General features: G+C 47.5%; 1 protein-coding gene across 1 annotated transcript in view; it reads right to left on the minus strand.

Annotated features, from left to right (window-relative positions):
- IL12RB2 (interleukin 12 receptor subunit beta 2) overlaps positions 1 to 15,389 on the minus strand; it is a 78,565-nt gene that overhangs the window by 19,575 nt on the left and 43,601 nt on the right. The window contains exons 9-10 of the mRNA XM_027874118.1: positions 7,048 to 7,276; positions 1,963 to 2,154 (exon numbers count right to left, since the gene is read on the minus strand). Coding sequence (XP_027729919.1) covers positions 1,963 to 2,154; positions 7,048 to 7,276 — 421 coding nt within the window. The remainder of the gene's footprint in view (positions 1 to 1,962; positions 2,155 to 7,047; positions 7,277 to 15,389) is intronic.

A 15,389-nucleotide genomic window follows, 5' to 3' on the forward strand; every position in this document is an offset into this window, starting at 1 on the left:
GCATCCAAGCTTGTCCAACTGCTATCCATCACTCACCTTCTTTTCCAATCACCCATCTCCGGAATGGAATTCGTTTGTGCCATTTACTGTGTGTGAGCCTACAACAGCAATATACTGTGTATGCAAGCCTCCAAGAATAATGTGCCACAGCCAACTGATGCCTGCCACGTCTCTCTTTCCTTGGCCCCTTGGTGCCCGTTACTTTTTCTTATTCTTCTGAGATGGTGGTGACTCATGAGCCATGGCCCTGTAGCATCACTGGAAGCATGTTTTTGATATCTAGGGGGAAGTCTGGTTTTGTGAGAAGGCAGCTTGTACTGCGGAGAGAGCCCAAGGCTTGGGGTCTAGGACAGAGGTGTCAAACTCACAGCCAGCCAAACTTTCAGTGCCTCTGAACCAGATTAAAAAGTAATTAAGAAATGTTGGACAAAATTAATAAAAATACCATACGACACAGATAATGTTAATTAATGGTTTTCTGAGTCAATATGCCAACCTGCAGGGATCCCTTTCTATAAGAATCTGATACCACTGGTCTGAAAGACCCAGGTTCAAATCACTTCTTGACATTTAGTAGCTGTGCAACAAGGCACATCATTTAACTTTCCTGGGCCTCAATTTCCTCATATGTAAAATAAGGAGATTTGTGCCTGATGATCTCTAAGGCCCTTTCCAGCTCTAATTCTGTGACCTTATGATTCTGTGATTTCATCTGTGTAAGGACCTCTAGGTGTAGAGACTGTCCACTGATGCACAGAAATAACTCCTCTGTCTGTGGTCAGAGTGGCCCCAGACAATCCTCTGAGACTCTGGAGGTAACATTTGCATGGCTCTTTTGAGTGCTTTACAAATATTATCTCCCCTGCATATGAAGAAACTGAGGCACAGAGAGTAGCTTGCCACAGCTAGTGATTGTCTCAGGCAGGATTTGAACTCAGGTGCAGCATTCTCTGCCACCTAATTATCCTCTTACTAGAATCACTTCTGGCTCTTTTTTGGCTTAGACCTGTGATGTGATTTCATTAGTGTAATAAGAAAACTCCCTCTGCCAATGCTGAGTAGCACCTGCTTGGCAACCAGAGTCTTGGAGAAATGCCTGGAAGAAGATTGGTGTGGGGAAAAAAAAAGGATGGAAGTTGTCGTCATTTTCTCTAGAAAGCGTCTCTCGGTTACTGAAAGCAATATACTTTCTCCAAAGGGCATCCTTCTTCCTGTTCAGTTTTGGGCTCGGCCAATTGTCCATCATCAGGGTCCATCCAAAATATGTGTGCTGATCGATCAATTCAATGCACAGGGCAGCCAACGCTCTGTCACAGGCCGGACAAGGGCGTTCTTCACCCAGTTGTTCTTCCCCACGTGGGTTGGCAGGCTGAGCTCTTCTGAGTGGCTGGGGTCTCACCGACAAACAGTGTTCTAGGGCTTGATACAAGCAAGCCACAAAATTTGCAGACAGAGGCATCTGGGGGACCTCACCACATGTTGGAACTTCCCATTTGGACTCTTTATAGGACTGTTGTTTATTCGTTTCAGTCATGTCTGACTCTTCGTGACCCCATTTGGGGCTTTCTTGGCAGAGATCCTGAAGTGGTTTGCTATTTCCTTGTCCAGCTCATTTTACAGATGAGGAAACTGAGGAAAACTGGGTGCAGTGACTTGCCCAGGGTCACATAGCTAGGAAGTGTCTGAGGCTGGATTTGAACTCAGGAAGATGAGTCTTCCTGACTCCAGACCAGAGATTCTATCTACCTGCCCACCTATACTCTATTGTAATTATTTTCTATATAGGGAATATAACATATATATACATGCATAATACATATATACACATATATGTGGTATTCTGCCTGCGTATGTGTGTGTATATATTCAGTATGATGTATACACACACACACACAACTAGCATAACTCGTATTCAGGGCAACATGACAGAACGTTCTAGAGGACGGCTGACGAGTTCATTACCTGATATCACGGCCGACATGTTGACGGTGGGAAGTCGGCGCCAGTTGACAGGCGAGGATGGGCTGCTGCCCGTGCCGAGGGCTCTCCACTCCACCAAATACTCCTTGACCAACATAGCAGCTTCATGGGGAGGCTCCCAAGTTACCCCGATACCGTCTGTCCCCTGAGGTTTAGCCAAGATGTTTTGAGGAGCTTTATAAAGGAAAAAGCACAGACAGAGGCAATTGGTAAGAGCAACTCATTCCAGCCAAGCCAGGGGAGAATTTCGAGTCAGAATCCCAGAATGTCCGAGTTGGAAGGGCCCTGGGAGGCAGCTGTCTAGGCCAGGGGTGGGAAAACTGCGGCCTTGAGGCCACATGTGGCCGTCTAGGACCCTAACTGCGCCCTTTGAATCCTCACATCTTCCAGCTTCTTCTCTCTTAACAAAGGGCCTTCTGAGCTCTGGGCCATGCCCTGTGCAACATGGAGCCCATCCACAGTATATACCCGACTTCCATTGCATCCCCTGGCAGAAATACACCCCAAACCCTGAGACCTCGGTCTCTCCTCTTTTACAGCACCTCCATCCCCCTCCTAGAGATCCATTGTTCATAATCCTTGGCTTCCTTGCCATCTCATCCCACCTTCTGCCAGCATTTCCCAGCTGCCAACTAGCCTGCAGGGCTGGCTGTACATCAGTGTTTCTGTGTCGTCCCCCAATTATGCCGTGAGCTGCTTGGGAGCAGGGACGGCCCTGACTTTCTTGGTATCCCCAGTCCTTAGCACAGTGCCTGGCACACAGTAGGTGCTTAATACATGTTTATTAACTAAGAGAAAAAAAGAAAAGACTGTTCAGGTAAACCAAGCAGCACGCTGCAAAAGTCCCCCCTATCATGCAGCCCCAAGTCCCCCATCTCTGTGTAGAAAGTGGGGCGCTGCCTTCTACTCTCTGAATACCTTCTGGGGGCCAAGCTCAATTGTGATAACTTCAACACCCAGTTTCAATCATTCTGTTGAGACTCTTTCTGTTTACAACGCTGTAGTCATCGTGTATGTTTTTTCATGACTCTGATTTACTTTGCATCTGTTCATAAAAGATGGCACGGTATAGTGAAAAGAATGTTGGATGTGGAGTTATAAGGATCTGGGTTCAAGTCCTGCCTCACCTGGTGGCTATGTGACTCTAGATAAGTCTCTTGACCTCTCTGTGCCTCAATTTCCTCACCTGTAAAATGAAGGGGTGGGAATTGATGGCCCCAAGTTCCCTTGCTTGAAGCTCTAGATCCATGATCTGACGAGTGAATAAAGATGGCTGGGATGAACGTTAAAGTGTTTAGTAGGTGATTTTAGGTCATTAGGTCCTTCTCTGTACTCTTCATTGTCATCGTGCCTTGTCACCCTCTCTTCTGAAGGGCCTCATGTCTTGCTGCCGGTGGGAGTTATTTCTAGCGTGGAGACATCAACATGCCAACACCAAGCTCCATCTTTCTCCTCCAGAGGACTAGAGGAAGGGAGATGCATCAGAGGCAGTCATGGAGGTGAGGAGTCGTGGCATCACAGACAGAGAGCTGGGAAAGGCCTTGAGGCCACCTCACACAACGCTGCCATTTCACAGATGAATAGACTGAGGTCCAGAGAGGTCAATGGCGTGCCCAAGTCAGACAGGCAGTAGGCGTCAGAGGTGAGATTTGAACCCAGGTTCTGGGCCACCCGATGCTATACTCTCCATGTTACCTCCTCCATCACGTGTCCCGTTCTCACTAGTTCTGCCAGCCTCTTCCAGAATATTCCTTAAACTGGCCCCTTTGTCTCTGTTCTCAAGATTCCAGCTGTAGGCAGGTCTCACCCAGCTTCTCCCAGACTGAGGCGATGACCTTTTGGTGGGTTCCCTCCTTGTTTCCCATCACTTCTGTTTGCAAAAGTTGCACATTGGCATCTCTTTCTAGGCAATTTTTTTCATCTTTCTCAAGTTTTTTTGTTTTAATTTGTCTTTTTCAATCCTTATCTTTCTAGAACCCATCTAGAACCTTTGTCTTTGTAGAACTTGTGCGTTCTCCCTCTCCACATTCAGTCAGTCTCCATATCTTTCTAAGTCTGAGGCCTGGGTTCAAATTCTGGCTCTCACGCTTTCCTAGCACATTAGTTAGCATCTCAGGGCCTCAGTTTCCTTATGTGTAAAGTAGAGGCAATAATGCTTTCCCAGCTTAGTTCATACGATAGTTAGGAAGAAAATGCATTGCAAACCTCACTGTGCTATAGAAGTGTAAGCCACGTTGGGCATCATCTACCTTGGAAATAGTGAGGGCGCCTGGGCTAGTGAATAAGCCTCTGGACTTGCTGGGGGGAAGATGCGAGTTAGGATCCCGTCTCAGCCATTACTGGTTGTGTGCCTGCATAAGTCACTTCACCTCCGTTTGCCTCGGTTTCTTCATCTGTAAAATGGGAAGAATAATGGCACCCACCTCACGGGACTGTTGAGGTTCAAATGTGTGTTTTGAAGTTTCACAAATGTTGGCTATTATTAATTTGTACTGGAGTATAGGACCTATGTAGTCTGTCTCAGGACCCCCGGGCTCTTTTTAAGTCTCAACTAAAATTCCACCTTCTACAGGGAGCCTTCCTCAACCCCTCCTAATTCCAAGGCCTTCCCTCTTAAATACTTCCATGGATCCTACATATCATTCCTAGAAAGTCCCCGAGTGCTCCTGGGGCAGAGGCAGGCAGGGTCCCCTAGCTGGTGTGTGCTTGAACCCAGGTTTTCCTAACTCAGAGGCAGCCTAGACAGCATTCAGGAGGCTGGGCTGCTCCCACCAAACCGAAAGACCACTCCTTGGCTCCCTGGGCCCACGCCACCACGGACATTGTGAGCAGCCTACAGCCCTTCCCTGCCTCCTCTTCTCCCATCCTGCACCAGATCCTCCTGGAGTTCCGTCGGCCTCCTCCTCCTCAGCCTCCTTCTCGGCCCTTGGGCCGTATTTGGTGTTATCGTCATTTCCAGACACATCAAACCAGCCTAGAATTACAGGCTCGTCACAGGAAGGGGCCCTAAAAGTGTCCAGTCCAGAGGAAAGTGGGCCTACGAGAAAGCCGCTGATGTGACCAGGGCCCCAAAGCTAGTGATGGGACTCGGGCCCACTGAGGCCACGGCCAGGATTCTGTCCACACGTGGTCTGGTTCTGTGGAAAAAGCACCTCACTGGGGGCCAGAAAACCCGGGTTCAAATCCCACTGCTCACTTACTACCTCTTAGGCCTCTGTTTTCTCATCATTTGGACCAGATGGCCTCGGGCCCCTTCTAGTACTTCTGGTGAGAGAATGGAAGCTCCTGGAGGGCAGGCTTTCTCTTTTTTTTCCTTCCTTCCTTTGTATCCCAAGTACCCAAGACAACACTGGGCATATAGAAAAGGCTTAATAAATGTTTGTTGCTTAATTGATTCCAGTTCCAAACCTGTCATCCTTTGGTCCTCATCTCTTCTATTAGATTGTACATTTCAGAGAGATCAGGGATCGTGTATTATATGCATATGTGATATAGTGATAATTATGTATAATACATGGTGATATTGTATAATGTACTATGCATGCCCCATCTATACATCTATTATACAATACATTATACATGTTATATCTATTGTACAACATATTGATAATTATATATAACACATTGTGATACATTATATTATATATGCTATCTATACACCTATTATAGAATATATTGTGCATATTATATCTATTATACAACATATTGATAATTACATATAATACATTGTGATATATTATATATACCCTATCTATACATCTATTATAGAATACATTATATGTATTACATCTATTATACAACATATTGATAATTATATATAATATATTGTGATACATTATAACAAACACATTATATCTATATATATGATAGAATACATTATATACGTATCTACTATATAATATGTTATATATTTTATATAGTGCTTCTTATAGTTCATGTATTTTACATTTTACTATGAAGTATCACGTGTGTGCACATCGGTACACATCACTGCACACAGGAGATGCTCAGTCAGCGTTTCCTGAATTAGCAAGCACTGAAGAAATCTCTCATTGAGCGTTTACTTGCTCAGATCAGAGGCCGAGTGCCAGCTGCCTCTGCGCTGTTCCCACTTCTGCCAGCTGACGCTCTCTCTTTCAGCCATGCAGCTCCTTCTGCCCCATCCCACACACGTGGCTTTCGCTTCTGACTCGACAGCCAGGCCATCAGCTCCACCTGTCCTGCCTCTGCACCAAGGCAGGCCCCTCTCCTGCTCGGACACTCTTCCGAAGACCTGCCTCTTCCCTGGCATGTTTCTGGGCTGGACCTCAGGCCTCAGCCACCGGCCCTGCCCTGCCTCCCCCACCTCCCACGCTTTCACAGACCACCCCCAGCCTTCTGCTGCTGGCAGCCCCGGAGCCCGGCTCCTCCTTCCAGCTCTTCCGCTGACTAGCCCTGGGCCCTTCACGGACCGTACCTCTCTGGGCTTCAGTTTTCTCTTCTGGAAGCTGTGCCCACCGCTCTGTTTCTGCTTAAATCTGTGCTCCCATGGATTCAGCTTCATTAACTCCTCTGCCATTGAAGTGAACAAAACACTGAATTTGGACAAGTCACTTAATCTCTGTTTGCCTCAATTCCCTCATCTGTAAAATGGGGATAATAATAGTTTCTAGAAATTCCCAAGATTGTTGTGAAGAAGAGATATCCGTAAATTGCTTTGTAAATCTTAAAGCACCACATACAGATATATACATATGGATACATATACATAAATAGATGTGTGTCTATATCCAAATAATAGCACATAATTTCATATATCTAGGTGTTCCTGGGCCCGAGCCCACATTCTGTGTCCTCCAAGATGCTGCCTCATCCCAGACTAAGGACTTATTATCCCAACGGTGCATCCCAGGGGGACTCAATTGTCTTTTCATTAGAGCGAGGACTGCATTTGAACAGAACGGGCTGCGACGGGGTTTGCGTCCAGGGGCAAGGAGCGCTCCAGAGCATAACCGTCAAGAAATGACCTGCCGGCTTTCCTGGGCATGAACATTCCGCAAGCTAAAGCTAACCAGAGGTCGGTCCTACCTTTGCGGGGCTGACGGGGGATGAAGGTCCGAGAGGGGGAGGAGCTTCCTTCCGAGTTCACTGCGGAAACAGCTACGACATAGTCGTTCTGGGGCAGAACCACGGCAAAGTGAGTGTGCGAGGTCAAGTTCTCCAGGGTATGGGGCACGGCCAAGCTGTCCCCGGGCACCTCCTGGATGGTCACCTGGTACCCGAGGATGATTCCCCTGGCTTCCGACATACTCATATTCTGTGACAAAACAAACCAAATTCCTATTTACTCTTGGAATGGATCAATCCCGAAGCACTTATTAAGCACCCGTCTTCATGCCCCGTGTGGTGATGCAAAAACCATAGAGAAACAGTCCCCGCTTTCAAGGAGCGAGAAGAAGGAACACAGCAGACACAATAAATAAGATTTACTTTGATCAGCCTGGCAGCTAGACAACTAAGAAACACCCCAGGAGCTGAGGGTCTGCCCCCGTATTTGGACGGATCAATGATCTCACCAGCAGGAGTGGAGCTATTGCATGTACCAGTACAGATTGGAGCCCATCCCGGGCGGTTCTCCCCAGAATCTCCCTCCAGGTCATATTCAACACACCAGAGGCCCTTCCCCGTCTGTCGTCACATGGGTCTCAGTTGTCTGGCAGTTGTCCACATGCTGCCCCTCGCTCTTGGTATATTAAATAACTTGGGCACGCTCAGCCCAATACAACCTGCTCTCCTCCATCCCAGGCCTCGGCCCGAGGACGGGGGCCTCCTGTTGGGCACCTCAGCCTCTTTTCTGAGGGTTCCTAAGCCCGGAGGTTATCCGGGAGTGGAAGACATCCATCCCTAAGGAGTCCTTTCTCTCCTCCCAGTTGTTGCTAGCAGAAGGTGGCGGTCCCTTTCTTCCCTATCACACTTTCTTACATACAGACTTCCTCAGAGCCTAGAGCAGCGGACGTTTAGATTTTCAGTCCTATGTGCTGTCAATGTGGCTGTTTCCATCCCTTCTTTCCCCACCTAATTCCCACCAATCTACTTCCTGGGTCCCTGCTCTCTAGCCCCTCGCCTCAACAACACCCTAAAACATTACCTGTTGCTACCAGCCTCGGTCTAATGTTGGACATCATGTTGTAGAAGATCAGAGGGCTGGCCTTGACATTAGGAAGAACTGGATCAGAATCCACACTACCACTACCACCCCTAACAAGCTGTGTGACCCTGGGCAAGATCACGAGCCAAAAAGCACCTAAGGTTTTAGGCGATATACCCTTTTAGAGCCTTGATGCACTGAGATACCGCGAGGTTCAAAGTAGGTTACAAATATAAAGTGCCTTGCAAATCTTAACAACGGCAGCTAATATTTCCACAGTGCTTTTAGACGTGCAAAGTGCTTCATATATATTTTCTGATTCGATCCTTATAACAACCCTATGAGGCAGATGCTCCTAGTATCCCTTTTTTACAGAAGAGGAAACGGAGGCACAGAGTGTGACTTGCTCAGGGTCACACAGCTGGTGTCTGAGGCAAGGTTCAAATTCTCTCCATTAGAAATGTCAGTGACTGGTATATCATTATTTTAAAGAGAAGAATGTGGTTGTTTGGTCTCTGTCAGAGAAGATGGAGAACTAACAGAAGTCCTGGCCATTTGCCTGGGGTGAATGGATTGGGGCTGGAGGAAAGCTGGTCAGTACTGTCCATTCCCACTTGGCTGTTTTCCACCTCTCCTCACTGATGTCTACCTGGTAACTCTTTGAGCCGGGGCTGCTGGGGCAGCCTGCCTACCGCACCCCTCCAGACCGGGAGAAAGACATCCACAGAGAGTGATAGTAGAACAGCCATCCTGACCTTCTTTCTCTGGCCTGAAGGTCGTTACCAAACCTGAAACTTGAAAGGAAAAGAAAGCCTAAATGGACATACGTCATCCCGGGTGAACGGAAGCTCTTCTTTCTGTATTAGTATAGGATTGGTTGTCCTTCATGCTTGAAGAGGACCAAAATGGCGCCACCACATCAGGATCGAGGTCCCGCGTCTTTAGCTGCGGCTGATCAGACTGATATGGGCTAGGAAGGCTCTGCCACGGGTCAGGCACAAATAATTCACGTGAACATCCGGAGTGGAGACGGCTCTGAATTTGCTCGTCTCACGTCTCTTTTGAGCCAGCACCTGACATACAGCAGGCACTTAATGAGTCCTTCCTGTCTAAACGATTAATCTCTGTTCTCTCCTCTCTAACAAGCCAGCAACCTCACCGGAAGCAAATCGAACCCAAATCAATTGGGGATTGCTGAAGCAAGGACAAAGCTGTCAGGCAACCTAGATTCTCACGAACATTTCCAGCGACTGCTGGGTAACTTTGGGACAGTTTGTGGCCCGATAAAAAGAACATTGACCTCAAAGATCAATGAAGTTTCCCAGCTGTGGTGATGAACTGGGGCCCAGGTGCTTGCAAAATTACTTTCAGAGCCCTCCTTTTGAGTAGAATTTCAGAGGGAAAGGTGGGAGGAGACAGTCGGTGAAGGCTATCAACAGTGTGCACCCTTGTGAAAGTCAAGTTCAAGCGCTGGGGTGAAGGTTATTGTCTTGCATGCAATCTACCCCTGGCCAAGTGGGAAGACAGGCCAAGCTTGCCCTACAGGATTCATGAAACCAAGGCTTGTCACGGGCCAGAAGGACAGGTGTGCAGTTGGCTGGGGACTCACCCACTTGAAGCTCTAAGAGATGGCATAATTAGTTTGGTTTAAAAAAATAGGATACGTCCTAATGAAAGCAAAGGAGTGCATCAACTTCATCTTCTTCCAGGCTCCTGGCATCGATATGAGGAAAAACAATGAGGGCCATGGGGGCCATGCTGCAGGGGCCCCAGCTGGCCTCCCCTAGCCAGGGAGAAAGCAGCCTAGAACCAGGAAAGGCTCTCCTCCCCTTGGATGCTCACGCTGCAGTTTCCATTCTCAAATCCACATCTAAGTCAGGTTTAGATCATGCCATGTCTGGATCTGAGAAGCCTGAGGATAGATGGAGGAAGAAATCATCTCTCAATACCTGAGAAGCTGCCCCGTGGAAGAGCGATTTTTATCATTGCTCAGTCGTGTCTGACTTCATGACCCCATTTGGGGTTTTCTTGGCAGAGATACGGGAGTGGTTTACCATTTCCTTCTCCAGCTCATTTTACTGGAAACTGAGGCAAATGGGATTAAGTGACTTGCCCAGAGTCACACAGCTAGTATCTGTGGTCACATTTGACCTCAGGTCTTCTAATGCCAGGCCCGGCGCCTATGCACCATGGCGCCACCTAGCTGCCCTCAAGAGAGATTAGACTTTTGCTATGGGAACAAAGAGTAGAACTAGGAGCCATGACCGACAGCTGCAGAGGCAGATTTGGGCTGGATATTGTGGCAAACGTCCTTGTGATTCGAGCCGTCCAAAAAGTGCCACTGGCTGGCTTGGGAGTGGGGGGCTCCCCTCCCTGGGGGTCTTCAGGCAGAGGCTGGAGAAGTTGCTTTTCAGGGAGGGTGGAAAGCTCCCTGGCTCTGTCTGGAGACAGAGAATCGAACTGTCTGAGTGCCAGCCTGCTCCTGTGTAAAATGAAGGCGGGGAGGGTCACTAGCTCGCCTGGCAGGTTCTCTCCAGCTCCACCTATGATCCCGGCTTCTCAGAAGGGATTTGCCTTCAAGTGCAATGGAGCCAATATGTTCCCCAAGAGCCCTCCACCTCTGAGATTCTGCGACTTGAAACAGACATCAATCATGGAGCCCTGACCCCAGAATCCCTTTCCCCCGAGATGCAGGGATTAACCATAGTAACTCATGTTTATAAAGCACTTTATAGTCGACTAAGTTTGCACTAATAATAATATCTCACTAATAATGTGCCAGGCACTGTGTTAAGTGCTTTACAAATATTACCTCATTAGATCATCAAAACAACCTGGCAAGGAAGGTATTATTATAATCCTCACTTTATAGGTAAGGAAACTGAGGCAGATAGTGCCCAAGGTCACACGACTTACAAGTTGAATTAGCACTCAGATTTTCCTGACTCCAGGCCCAGCACTGTATCCACTGAACCACCTAGCTGCCCTCTCTTTGCATCCCTGTTCTAAGGGATGTAATGCACATATCTCTCTCTCTCCCATTTTGAAGACCTCCTTCTAACCTGTTGTGAGCCCAGACCCCTCCGGCTTCCCAGATGCAGGGCAGACATCGCCACTCATACAGCTTTGATAAGTAAGGAGTCACCAGCCATGATTCTTCAGGTAAGATGGAGGATCACTGAACCTGGCCATCTGTCCTACCATTAAACCCTAAAGACACTGGGTTTTATAATCTGCTCTGCTCCTGTGTCTTCCAAGTCCCCAAGTTGTCACCTTCTGCCTTCCTGATGCACCCCAAGGACCCGGAGCCTTTTCATCTGTCCTGCAGCTGAGCTCTTTTCCAACATGAGCTCCTGGGGAACAGGGACAGTTTAACTTTTCTATTTGTATCTCTGGTAATTGGAACATACAAAGCACTTAACAAATGCTGTTTTCCCTTTTTCTTCCGTCCATTCATCCGTCCATCCATCTGTCCATCCATCCAAGATGAGTAAATGAAGGCTCTGACTCATACAGCTAGTTAGTAGCAGGTCACACTAACAGACAGGGACAGAACTGGACTCAAAACTTCTCATTTGCAAGTTCTGTGATCTTAGGCCAGACTCAGTCTGAAGTTAAACTACTGCCACCATGACTGGTTCATGGATCACACGATTCAGCCACCATGGATCTCAGAGGCCAAGTTCCATCCCCTCCTTTTGGAGTTGAGGAAGTTAAAATTCAAAGAAAGGACACTTGGCCAAGGTCACACAGTCATGAAGTAGCAGATAGTTTCGTTGTCCGTTCCACTATGTCATACGCACTGATATTAATTCATTTTTCCCTTGAAACAGCCTTAGCAGAGAGGGTGCAACCATCAGAGTGTTCCAGCATGGAAAAGAGGCTCCAAAGTCAGAAAAAAGGTCTGCACCCCATCTTGGTCCTGGAGTCCAAAGACCTGGGTTTGAGTTCTAGCTCCAACTTGTATTAATGGTGTAACAGGGCACAGTATAAGTTCTCTAAATCTCAGCTTTCTCATGTCAAATGGAGATAAGACTTACTCTCCTAATCTCCCACGGCTGTTGGGAAATGGGTGCTTTAGAGTGATCCAAGTGTTATCCAAATAGCAGTCATCATCCTCATCATTATTCTGGACAACCCTCCCCCCCAAAAAACCCCAAACTCCCACCCATCATGGAATCCAAATAACCCACTCATCCTACTGAAGAAAGTCCACACGAGGTTTCAATGCTCCCTCTAGTGGATACAAAAAAAGGGACCCAGGTGACCTTCTGAGAGCTTTGCTTGGCATGCTCAGTGTTGTCCCTGATACCCAGGTAATGGTTGCACCTTCCAGGGGGAAGGGTGGAGAGAGGAGAGGAGGGAGAGGGAAGGAGAGGGAGAAACAAAGAGACAGAGGCAGAGACAGAGAGAAAAGAGACAGAGAAGACACAGAGAGAGAGCCTGACAGTGACATCAGTTTGTTGGGAAACTTCTTAGGTTAAAAAAAAAAACAAACTGCATAGGATTGAAAGCATGGAAGAAATAACTGTTAGCCCATGAACCTGTTACACTCTCAAGGTTCTGAGGGAAAGAAGAGGCTGTGAGCTGTTCACCAGTAAGTGTTCTTCTCTTTTCCCAACACTTCACAGTGGAAACAAAGGGGACCAGGGGGTAGCTGCCTGATCTCTTCTGATTTCTCCAGGCAGCAGAGGGTAAGAGACACTTGAAACAAACCGATAGCCGGGGTCCTCTGAGACACACACCAAGGGACGTGTACGTAAGCTTGTACGTATGGCTTGCCACATGTGATGGAAAGCCAGTTCTTCTATCAAAGGGACACTCCTGTTTCAATTCAATTCATAAGATCCCTCATTCTACACATAAGGAAACTGAGGACAAGGGAAATGAAATGACTTGTGTCTGAGGTGGGGTTGGAACCCAGGTTCTTTGACTCCAAAGGCAGGGTCTGTACCACACTCCTTAGTAAATGGAGTACTGTGTGCCAGGCACTGTGCCCAGTGCCCTCCTGGAGCCTTCAAAGTTCAGTTTGCCTTTCTTTTTCTTGGTGTGTGTGTGTGTGTGTGTGTGTGAGAGAGAGAGAGAGAGAGAGAGAGAGAGAGAGAGAGAGAGAGAGAGATCTAGAATTTCAACAGCGGAGGGAGGGAAGTAGAGTTTCCTCATGAGGATACTCCCTCCACTAGCGCAGGCATCAGCCCCCATCCTGCATGTTAGGATGTTAAGGAGTCACCTGGGGCACTAAGAAGTGACTTGCCAGGGGTCACACAGCTGGTGTGTACCAATGGCAGGATCCGAATCCAGGTCTTACTGACTCTAAAGCCGCATCTCTCTACCATGCCATGTTATCTCCTTGTGTCTGTTTAAAGAAATAAGAAGGGGAATTGGGAGGGAAAGAGTACAGAGCCTGGACAAAGTCACCTGAGCCCCTTTTGAAGTTTATAAAGTGCTTTGTGCATGTCATCTCAGTGAGTGCCACGATGAGGCAAGTGCTACAGGTTTTATCCCCCTTTCACAGAAGAGGCAACTGAGGCCAAAAAATGTAAGCGACTTAACTCATGATTACACCAGTAGTGTGTAAGAGGTAGGATTCCACAGCAACCTGAAGGCTCAGCTCCAGGGGACAGTGACTCACGAGGGCCGTAGGTAGGGCTCTGGCTTTCCAGCCTTGCCCAGGAGACACAAACACCCTGTTCTGGTCCCTAAGACATTAGCGGCTGCTTGAGCTTCGTTGTGCCAAGCACAGTGCCTGGCACGTAGTAGGCTCTTATTATCTGTAGAATTACAAGGAAGAGGTAGGCAGGGTGACTTCCCTGAATCTTAATTATCCATTTCTCATGCCTGCAGCTTTGAGGCTTAAAATAAACTTCTTGGTTTTTTTGTTAATGGTTATGGGGCTTTTAGGGAGATGTATACACCAGTTTTTTTGTTTCTGAACCATCTCCCCCCAAAGAAAAAATCCAATTACTGGCACTTGGTTTGAAGAAACCAGAACACAGTAGAAACACTATAAAAAGTTGGAGGAACGAAGAGGGCAGAGGTGGGAGGGAGAGAAAATGGACCTTCGTTCATTGATATAAAAAGGGGGGGGGGATTTGATCGCTTTGGGTGTGAGTCACAGTTCCATCTGCCAACGCTTTGCTTTCTGGTTCACTCTTGACCTGCTGGGTCCTCTCCTTTTCACCTTGTGACCATTGACCAGCACAGGTTTCTGATGGCCCCAGTCCCCATGACTGACTGTTGACTTGCTTTCCACAACCAGAAGGCTGCCACATCGTTGATAGCCGGACTTATTTTACTCTGCTGGGGAAAGGATTGGATCAAAACAAAATATTGAACTGCATTAAAAGTGTTTGGATTTTTTCTCATCTATTCTTAGGCTTGGACCAAGGATGAGGTCGATATTCTGCTTGGCCCTGAAGGACAGACCTCAGAGGTGTGGGGGCAGGTAGAATGTATGCACACACGCCTTTAAACTTAATCTGCATAGGCAATCAATGAAACAATCAGTCAAGCCCAGAATTGAGGCATCTGCCCATTTCCGAGGTAAGAATGCTCACACTGAAAATTTAACAAAGGGTGGGACTGGTGAGAGCTGGGTCTAGCACTGAGCAGACCTGTGATTTAGGAGAAAGAAATCTTCCTGGTGCTAAGCTCCAAAAGCAGAAAACAGTGACAGCTCTTTTTAAATGTTTTCTTCAGGACCTTTTCAGATCTTTTAAAATCTGTTTTTTGTTCTTTCGTTTGTTTCTGTTCTGGCCTTGTGTTGCAAATGGGGAGAATCTCCAGGTGGAAACTTTCCCTGCACCCAGAGAATCAGGACCTGGTCCTTATCTAGCTTGTAGCCTTTGAGAATAGCCTGGAGCACTGAAGGCCTGGTCAATCAACCAGTCAATCCAGAAGCCCTTACGAAGCATGTATTCTGTATAGCGAAGCATGCACCCGAGCTCTGGGGATACAGAGAGAGTCAAAAACAGGGTCCCAGCCTTCAGGGAGCTCACATTCGAATGGCAGAGACCAAAAGACAAGTAACTACATACAACCCAAGGACTGGCTCCCTCTGCCCTATCGCCTCTCCCATACAGCCAAGGCTTGGGAAGACAGGGGCCATTCTAGGGAACATCTCATTTCATTCTGTAATGTTCCTGCAGCTTGGATTTGACCTTGGCAGGACATTTCCCACCTTATTTCCCTGTTCGTTCACTCTTCTCTCTCTCTCTCTCTCTCTCTCTCTCTCTCTCTCTCTCTCTCTCTCTCTTTCTCCCTCTCTCTCTCTTTCTCCCTC

The sequence above is a fragment of the Vombatus ursinus genome, unplaced genomic scaffold (assembly GCF_900497805.2).
Source record: "Vombatus ursinus unplaced genomic scaffold, bare-nosed wombat genome assembly UNPS02014804.1, whole genome shotgun sequence".
Lineage (NCBI taxonomy): Eukaryota > Metazoa > Chordata > Mammalia > Diprotodontia > Vombatidae > Vombatus > Vombatus ursinus.